General features: G+C 40.0%; 1 protein-coding gene across 1 annotated transcript in view; it reads left to right on the forward strand.

The window, feature by feature from the left end:
* Positions 1–10,265, forward strand: part of NT5DC1 (5'-nucleotidase domain containing 1) — a 279,569-nt gene that overhangs the window by 262,519 nt on the left and 6,785 nt on the right. The window contains 1 exon segment of the mRNA XM_075064566.1: positions 9,289–9,367. Within this exon segment, the coding sequence (XP_074920667.1) occupies positions 9,289–9,367 (79 nt within the window).

The raw sequence follows: 10,265 nt of genomic DNA on the forward strand, positions 1-10,265 counted from the left end.
GTGAGCTCCTTTTTAAACCCAGGTGCCCTGATTAGCCTGCCTTGATTGGCTGCAAGTGATCTAATCAGCCTGTCTGCCTTAATTGCTTCTAGCAGGTTCCTGATTACTCTAATGTAGCCCCTGCTCTGGTCACTCAGGGAACAGAAAACTACTCACCCAGTGACCAGTATATTTGCCCTCTACCAGACTCCTGTACCCCACTGGCCTGGGTCTGTCGCAATACTTACACATTGATTATGAAAATCCACAGTGATATTTTCTAGCCTGCATATCGCTTCAGAGAGGGGGCCAAAACATTTTTTTCTTCAATTTCTTTGTGTTTTGATTCATTAAAAAATTAGGAAGAACTTTGTTTGCATGTGGCATGTTCTTCCTTAACTGCTAGGAAATCTGATTTGCTCCCCCTTTGTCCCCTCTCCCCCTACTCTTTTACTTTTCAATATAAAGGTGTGCATGCAGCACTGGTGACTGTCAGAGCTGATAGAATGTTTCACTCTTGCTGACTTCAGTGTTTCAGAAGCTTTGTTTTAACAGGGCAGACACCTAATCTCCTGTTTTGGAAAGCACTGGAACCTGCTGATGAGAAATAATCAACATCAGATAAAATCCATTTCTGATTTTGCTTTTTGCCACTGGAACGCTACAGCTCTTTGAGTGTAATGAAACAGAAGTAGTTCCTCTTAATTCGTGGACGTGAAGAAGTTTGGTGTTTGAAAAGACCCATGCTATATTTTACATGTAGAAAGACTACTCCCAGTAGAGAGAAGATGGGTGAAGTAATATCTTTTACTGGACCAATTTTTGTTGGTCCAATAAAAGGTATTACTTCACTCACCTTGTCTCATATCCTGGAAACAACACAGTTACAACAACACTGCATACAGCTCCCAGTAGATCATCTGACAGTTCCCTCATTCTGCAATGATAGTTCATCTAAGCATGTTATTCCAGTAACACCATTTACTACTTTTGTCTTCAAACTCATTTTTATTTAAAAATGGAATATTTTCCACCTTTTTCTTCAATAACTTTTAAATCTAAGCAAAGATGGCACTATATGGGGCAGATTGTCAGCTGGTGTAAACCTTCATCATAGCTCCATTAGAACTATAACTATTTACATCATCTGAGGATTTGTCCCTATCTGTATAATAATGTCACCTGAAGATAAAACTCTACGTTATGGATAAATGGTTTCAGGACTTGCCACTATTCAGTCTTTTGATCAACCTTTCTAAGGCCTTCCTGAATGATTTCCTCATTTAATAATTTCTTGTTAGAGTGATAGGATTTTTACTTTTTTCAAAATAAAGTCCACAGTTACAGGGTACATTGAAGTGTCTATATAGTTGATGGGGATTTCTGTATAATAATAAGGCGGATATTTTTGGATGGAGTTACAAATTCCCCCTGCTGTTGACTGTTTAAAGTTTGCCCTACTGACTGGAATGGCATTGACCTCAGAAACGGAAAGGAGAAGGAAGTTCTGTTTTTTGCATAGCTTCCTATTCCCCATGAGGAACGCTGCTGTAGTATCAGGGTTAAAACATGTTGACTTTGCCTGTACTGGTCAATAGTGCAAAATGATTCATAACTTTCCTCCATATACCTCAGAAGAAGTCTGTTTTTGTCTCAGACTGTGTTTTTTATTGGAAAAATACCTTCCCATCTGCAGAGCTTATTTAAGATTATTTTGGTTTAATGTACCAGGTTGTTCCTAGGAAATCTCAGAAAGGATTGAGACTTAATACTTAAGTTTACCCAAGCAGGCCTTGTGTCTAGATTAGGTTATAACAGTCTTGTATGCATTTACTTGAATCTTTTACTAATCACTCAGAATAATACTTTTTCTTTCTCTGTGGATATGGGGCTGCAATGCCAACAACTTTAAAATAAATAAATAAACAGCCTGTGACTCTGATCTGACTGGTTTGTGAGATGTACCTGCACGCAGTGACTGATAAGGATTCAGAGTTCCCTATCAACCACTTAATAAATGTGGTATCCATTGGCATCACCTATAACAGTAGTTTTAAAACTTTTTTTCTGGCGACCTAGTTGAAGAAAATTGTTGATGCCCGCGACCCAACGGAGCTGTGGATGAGGGGTTTCGGGTGTGGGAGGGGCTAAGGGCTGGGACAGAGGGTTGGGGTGCAGGAGGGAGTCAGGGCTTTGGGCTGGGGCCAGGAATGAAGAGTTTGGAGTGCAGGAGGTGGCTTCAGGTGTGGGGGGCTCAGGGCTGGGGCAGGGGATTGAGGTGTGGGGTTGGGGCACAGGCTTACCTTGGGCAGCTCCTGGGCAGCAGTGCAAGGGGGGTGCAGAGGCAGGCTTCCAGAAGTGACCAGCAGCAAGTCCAGCTCCTAGGCAGAGGTGCGCAAACAGCTCCACATGAGTCACACTCGCAGGCACTGCTCCCCCCTGCCCCCAGTTCCCATTGGCTGGTTCACCAGTGCGGAGCCAGTGCTTGGGGCAGGGGCAGCATGTGGAGTCCTGGGGCCCCCCTGTCTAGAATCTGGACCCACTGCTGCCTGCTTCAAGGGTGCAGCACGGTGTTGGAAAAGGTAGGCACTTGCCTGCCTTAGGTAGGCAGCACTGCTGACTGGACTTTTAACATCCTGATCAGTGGTGTTGACCAGAGCAAGGCGACCCAGTGCCTGACATGCCACGACCCAGTACTGTGTGACGACCCACGGTTTGAAAAACACTGATCTAAAATATGTTAGCAGCGGAGCCTAGGCACTGTAATGAACGTTTCCATCTTAATAAGTGGAATTTCACTTACAGTGCAAACATGAACAATGAGCATCTCATCAGACAAACCTGGTGAACCCCTCTGAGCTTGGTATCATCCGCAAACTTTGTAAGTGTACTCTGTATGCCATTATCTAAATATGTAGAAAGATTCACTCTCACTGACCAATCTATGGAGAAATCTGTTCCGTAGAGAAAAAGTACCCGTAGATTTCACTTTGTAAAATGCTCAACCCAGACCTTTTTCACAAATGCATAATTTACCCAAACAAGGAAATACTAAAATATTGCATAACTGGGGGGAGGGAGAGGAAGAAGTGAAAGGAATAAAACTGCAAGTTTCCTCCTGTTTTTGCTATACATAAAGTGATGTTTTTATAGTAGTGGTAATGGGTGAGACTATCCCATTTATGCATTGTATAACTTTCATTAACACAAAGGGCTACATTTTCAAATGTGGATACCTTTTTTTCACCTCCAAAAATTTATTTTCCATCTGTTGCCCATGTACAACCTATATTTGCATGAACAAATGAGTTTTTGAATATGCAGAATTGATTATTCTGTGGGTTAGTACTTGTTCATGCTTAGTGCAAGCAAATGTTCATTTTCATACACAAAAATAAGTTTTACACATGCAAAGGGTGCATGAACAAATGTTATTGGTGCCATGTAGGTGACTTATTTGAGAAGTTGGTCCAGTGTTTGCGTGAGCAGTAGATAGACAACCCTACCCTTAACGCCTATCTTTTTCACAAAATTCATTCATTGTGTTTGGCAGGCATGATGTCACATTGTTGCAAGCCATTATACGTCTTGTTACCTTTTGAAGACGTTTTTGTGTTCAGTGTTTGTTTCTAAAAACTAATCTATCAATAAATATCAGCAAAGTTATAAGGTTGAGCCTGCTGATAAGTGGTAAGTGCAAAAAATTTCCTGCCATAAAAAAGTCTCCGCCCCCACCCCACTCCCCACCGCAGCCCCCCGACACACACACACACACACACACACACACACAGGTCACATTCATATTGCTCCTTGTCAGTTTTACTCTTGGGAGAGACTCAAAGTTGACGCCAAAGTGAAGGAGATAAGGAGCAAAGGGCAAATGTGTCAACAAATTTTCTATAATCCTTCATTTCTGGTACATTATAAAGATGCTGAGAAATTCCTGCTTTGGGGTTTTGGTTTTTTTTACTTTTTTGTTATTTTGGAAGCTGTCAAAAGTAGAGCCAAGAGGCAGTAATTTAATCTGGGCCATCAGCAGACTAGAAATTCAACCCATCTGTCCTTCATCTGTTCTCAGGGCTGGCTCTAGAGATTTGTTGCCTGAAACGAAGTGGAAAAATGTATATCCCTGACTATCCACAGTTACTAACACAATAAAGCAGTCACTATGGAATTCATTCATAGTAGTTTCCATTCTCCTCTCCCCCTGTATTCTCTGCTATATCTGTATGACAGTGTGCATTGTAGTTTGCCTGCATTTTCATTCTCTCTGGTTTTGTCAGCTTGTGTCCTTTCCTGTGGTTATCTGTGGGTTTGGGAGTTGCTTACCTGAAGCAGCTTTTTGTCCTGTGTAGTACTGGCTCTCTTATGACTGGTAAAGGCCCTTAAGATGGAGCCCCATTAGTGCAGATAAGAGGGGCTGCTGGAAGGATGCTCTGGGAGAAGGCCTGTTGTATTAATTTAGATGGAATATATGGGCCTTGAGTGTCAAAGATATTAACTTGACCCAGTTACTGTCTAACAATTAAACAGTGTTAAACAAGGTTTGGGGTTTGGTATACAGAACATCAGAACAGCCATCTTGGGTCGGACCAAGGGTCCATCTAGCCCAGTATCCTGTCTTCCAACTGACAGAGACCTCAGCCCACTTAGTACCATGGCAAACACACCATTAAACATCATTTTTATCTTTTATTGAAGATACAGAAAAATAAGGGAAAAAACAGTTAAAACATGAAATGTAAAGTATTAAGTAAAGCTTTCATTTCAACACCATCCCTTGTTCCCTCTCCCTGTAGCTGGAGTGAGCTTTTAGAAGGAACTTCCCCCTGCTCTCTCCCCCTCCATATTTAACAGTCTCTTTGATAGTATTAAAGATGGTAATAACTGTCCTTTCAGGGAAAAGAGAAAACGTTGGTTGAGATGAGCTGGAGCTGTAATTGTTGCTATTATTAAAGTCCAATCCTATTTCCTAAAAGACAAGACAAAACAAAACATACACACAATGGGAAAGAAAAAAACAGCAAAAATAGAATATGCAGCCTCTGTCTCTAGTGCTGATTTTCACTTGAAGCCTGGAAAAACACAGGCACAGCACAGTGTTATTAGCCACTCTAAAATCTGGCAAATTTGTACAAGCATCAGTCTATTTAGAGCATTACATTTTGCTGCTTTCTGATCTCAGGCTTTCAGCAGTGTTGCAAAATATACAGTCTTGGCAGCCTAATCCAGACTCTTCCAGGAAGGCAAAAAGGAGAAGGGTGGGAAAAAGAAGAAATAAGATGAGGAAGAAAAAGGACACGTGGCAGGAAAACAAAGTTTCACATCCCAGGTGATGTTTGAGATTTAGCCAAAGCCAGTGGAGGTGGCAGTGTCATCTGAGTCCCTCTCTATGGTCCAGCCTGGTCAGTACATCTCTCAGGATTATAACAGTGAAGATCTAAGGTCCCAGGAGAAGTTGGGGGTGGCAACTATGATGATGAGACTTGCTCCTTCCCCTTCTCTTGTCTTTTAGTCAGCCAGAGCACCCCTCTGCTTTGCCTCCACCTGTCCTTATTTCCCTCCCCCCGCAAAGTGTCTTTTTAAGGACCCCAAAAGGGAATGATGAGTAGAATAGCCCTCTTCCTCACTATTTTGTCCACCAGTTAGGAGTAATTTCCAACACGCCGATTTTGAGTCACTGATTTCTAGACCCACACTTCTCTTGTTTACTAGGCATGATTTTAAAACAGTCCTTGAATTATTTCAATAGGCCCTTTTGTTTGGATAAACCTAGTCTCTTTGTTTCCTTTTGTTATAGGTTATTGTGACATTCATTGTTATAGGTTATTGTGACATTTTATGAACTTTAATTCACTTTTCACAGTTGAGCTCAAAATTAGGGTAAATTGGCAGACCCAGTTATTACACCAAGCTCCTTGATTCTGGAATTTACTCCCTCCTCTGGTCTGGAATACCCCAGTATAGTCTACAAAAAATACCAACCTTTTCACTTGAGTTCTTTGGGAAGAGAGGGAGTTGAAGTTTGGGGGGCAGTGTCAAGACTTTATTTCATTATTTATTTATTCATGTGTGTCTCTGATTATAGTCTCTGTCATTTATATGGACATTCATTTGTAATTGTTTATTTACTATATATTAGATTTTGGACAAAATGTTCAACCCTGACTGCCAGAAGTAAGGCTCCTAAAATTTCACAGTTAGGCACCTAAATATACATTTGGCCTTATTTTCAGAATTGCTAATTTACAAGTCCCATTGAAGCAAGCAGGAACTACAGAAACTCAATATCATTGAAATTCACAATATTTATATTTAGAAACCTAAATATGGATTTAGGAGCCTAACTTTAGGCACTCCAGTTTGAAATTGTTGACCAGATATATTTGTAAATGTCTACAATTTAAGCTAGGCACACAAATAAAATAAATCTTATTTAGTCAGGAGAGAGAAGATTGAGGGGGGACATGATAACAGTCTTTAAGTAAGTATAAATGGCTGTTATAAAGAGGAGGGTGATAAATTGTTCTCCTTATCCACTGAGGACAGGACAAGAAGCAATGGACTTAAATTGCAGTAGGGAGATTTAGATTAGACATTAGGAAAAACTTGCTTACTGTCAGGGTAGTTAAAACACTAGAACAAATTACCTAGGGAGGTTGTGGAATCTCAATAATTAGCGGTTTTTAGGAGCAGGTTAAGCAAACACCTGTCAGTGACTATCTAGATAATACTTAACCCTGCCTCAGTGCAGGGCACTGGACTAGATGATCTATTGAGGACCCTTCTAGTCCTACATTTCTGTGAGTCTATAAAACTGGCAAAACTAGATAGCAGTTGTCGCACTGCCCCTGTAATATGGCTTGAAAGCAAATAATTAAGCAATCAATTTGCAAACACCTAGAAGATAATAAGGTGATAAATAACAGTCTGCATGGATTTGTCAAGAACAAATCATGTCAAACCAACCTGATAGCTTTCTTTGACAGAGTAACAAGCCTTGTGGATAGGGGGGAAGCTGTAGATGTGGTATATCTTGACTTTAGTAAGGCTTCTGATACTGTCTCGCATGACCATCTCATAAACAAACTAGGGAAATGCAGCCTAGATGGAGCTACTATATGGTGGGTGCATAACTGGTTGGAAAATCATTCCCAGAGAGTAGTTATCAGTGGTTCACAGTCATGCTGGAAGAGCATAATGAGTGGGGTCTCACAGGGATCAGTTCTCGGTCAAGTTCTGTTCAATATGTTCATCAGTGATTTAGATAATGGCATGCAGAGTACACTTATAAAGTTTGCAGATGATACCAAGCTGGGAGGGGTTGCAACTGCTTTACAAGATAGGATTAAAATTCAAAGTTATCTGGACAAACTGGAGAAATGGTCTGAAGTAAATAGAATGAAATTCAGTAAGGACAAATGCAAAGTACTCCACTTAGGAAGGACAAATCAGTTGCACACGTACAAAATGGGAAATGACTGCCTAGGAAGGAGTACTGCAGAGAGGGATCTGGGGTCATAGTGGATCACAACCTAAATATGTATCAACAGTGTAACACTGTTGCAAGAAAAAGCAAATATCATTCTGGGATGTATTAGCAGGAGTATTGTAAGCAAGACACGAGAAATAATTCTTCTGCTCTACTCCACACTGATTAGGCCTCAACTGGAGTATTGTGTCCAGGTCTGGGCACCACATTTCAGGAAAGATGTGGATAAACTGGAGAAAGTCCATAGAAGAGCAACAAAAAAGATTAAAGGTCTTGAAAACATGACCTATGAGGAAAGATTGAAAAAATTGGGTTTGTTTAGTTTGGAAAAGAGAAGACTGAGAGGGGACATATTAACAGTTTTCAAGTATGTAAAAGGTTGTTACAATGGGGAGGGAGACACATTGTTTTTCTTAACCTCTGAGGATAGGACAAGAAGCAATGGGCTTAAATTGCAAGGGAGGTTTAGGATGGACATTAGGAAAAACTTCCTAACTATGTGGGTGGTTAAGCACTGGAATAAATTGCCTATGGAGGCTGTGGAATCTCCATCTCTGGACATTTTTTAAGAGCAGGTTAGCCAAACTCCTGTCAGAGATGGTCTAGATAATACTTAGTCCTGCCTTGAGTGCAAGGGACGGAACTAGATAACCTCTCAAGGTCCCTTCCAGTTCTATGATTCTATGCGAGACACATCTTGGGTTATCAAGCCATGTTACAAGGGTAGTTTCACAACCAGAAGGAAAACAGGTGAATGGAAATTTAGGCAAACTTAAAAAAACCCTAAACACTATAGTAAACAAGGAGTGCAGAGGAAAAGGAGACAGAAGAGAAGGACACACAGTGAATGAGTATCTCAATGATTGATTGGTTGGTTGGATGATTGATTGTGTATGTTAAAGACATCCGGAATGACAGAAGGAACAATTTTTGATGCAATTCATTATAAAAACAAAAAGTAAATATATGGCACAACAAACAGTTTAGGGACAGGAAGTGAGTACCATTATATCCATCTGTAGAGTGAACACAGAAAGACAGAATTAAATACCTGAGTTGGAATTGGGCCAGGATACCAGAGCCTGAAAAAATAAATTCAACTCTATCATCCTATCTAAAACAAAGACTGGAACATAAAGAAAATCCCATCCACCCTTTGGAACTCCCTCCCCGACCAAAACAAGAGGGCACCAGGTTTGTTTGCGTCTGCACATTTGGATGACTCATATCCTCTACTCTGACTGCTCTGATCCTAGGAGCAACAGGGTGTTGAATTGTGTAAGAATTCTGCTTTCCAAAAGCAGGATTGTTGTCAGTGTCAGCAGCCCCAGTCAGGAAGTGTGCAGTGATGGCATGGCTTGTACTGCAAATTAAGGCAACAGTTGGGCCTAATTATTTAATCCTTGACAAAGCATTCCTTTATAATTAAAGGCACAAAATGCATTTAATACTTACTATTACTGTAAATACTTTCCCCTCTCTGGAGGAAATCTTGACTGAGGTATCTTGTCCCATCATGACTGTTCCATCAAAACAACAAAGCTATTCTTAGTAATATAGTTTAATTACAGTTCAATCTCATCTTAAAACCTGTATTCCTTTTCTGCTTTACCTATGCTCCTTTTTTCTCCCTCTGCTACTGCTTTTATAATTTTCTGATTATTATTTTCTATAATTGTTTTCTCTTTATTTATATGGTTTAACTGTAACTCTGATATATAATTCTGAATCTGGATTTTGTGGTATGGGTGCAATAAAGGTCTCTGTAAAGTTAATTATTCTTCAGTAAAGTATTTATACAAAATTTCTTTTTCTAGACATCAGTTGTTATAACAGCTCTGGTACACATACTAGATCAATATCTGCCTTCAATGACTCTTCTGTATTCTCTGCTAGGTACTTATTAAGATTACATGGGTTGTCAGTGAAGGCAGAATTTGGTCTTACACTCTCAAAATGTGGGGTACTACTACATTTCTGCTATGTAACATAATACATATGATTTTATTAATAGTTTCTAGAATGGATCAAAATACTAATGTGTTAATTTTACCCCTGGTTGAGTATAATCTTAAAGCTATAGATCTGAATGCTGCCCCTCTATCTGCTCATAGATTGATTGTGAGTCAGAGCTGAGCTTTCTTTTGTTGGCTGAGAATTTGTTTGTTTCACAGAAGCAGATCAGCTAAAACTTAGATAACAAAACAAAAAACTACCACCTCGCTCCGATCACAATCCAAAATGAGACTTGTCAGTCTTGTAACTCAACTGTTCGGAGATAAGCTTAACTGGTAACTCTTTTCCTTACCAGACAATACACTGAAGAGCTAAAATTTAGCTCTGGTTTCTTTAATTTTGAGTAGCAGGAAAGCACCATTTTCTTGTTAATAGAAGAGGACTTTGTACCCTTTCCTATTTATTTTTCTGTTTCTAATGAAATATGAATACCGCTGAGAAGGGCTTAGCTAGCAGTAGGATTGAATAGCAAGGATGCAGAAAATAGAGCTTTTACATAGTAGAGGGATATTTTCATTTATTCAACATTCTTCATACAATAAGAATGATGATTAACCTCTACCCAGTCAGAAATTGAGATTCCTAGGAAGCCCTGATGGAAAATGAAAGTTTTATTAAGTCAGACTGAAAGAATGTCTAAAGTCAAGGCTGATAGACTCAGACTCATAGGTCAGAAGGGACCAATATGATCATCTAGTCTGACCTCCTGCACAAAGCAGGCCACAGAACCCTACCCATCCAGGATCTACAACCTATCCTGGAGGACGGTCCCTCACTC

Source organism: Chelonoidis abingdonii, chromosome 3, assembly GCF_003597395.2.
Source record: "Chelonoidis abingdonii isolate Lonesome George chromosome 3, CheloAbing_2.0, whole genome shotgun sequence".
Classification (NCBI taxonomy): domain Eukaryota; kingdom Metazoa; phylum Chordata; order Testudines; family Testudinidae; genus Chelonoidis; species Chelonoidis abingdonii.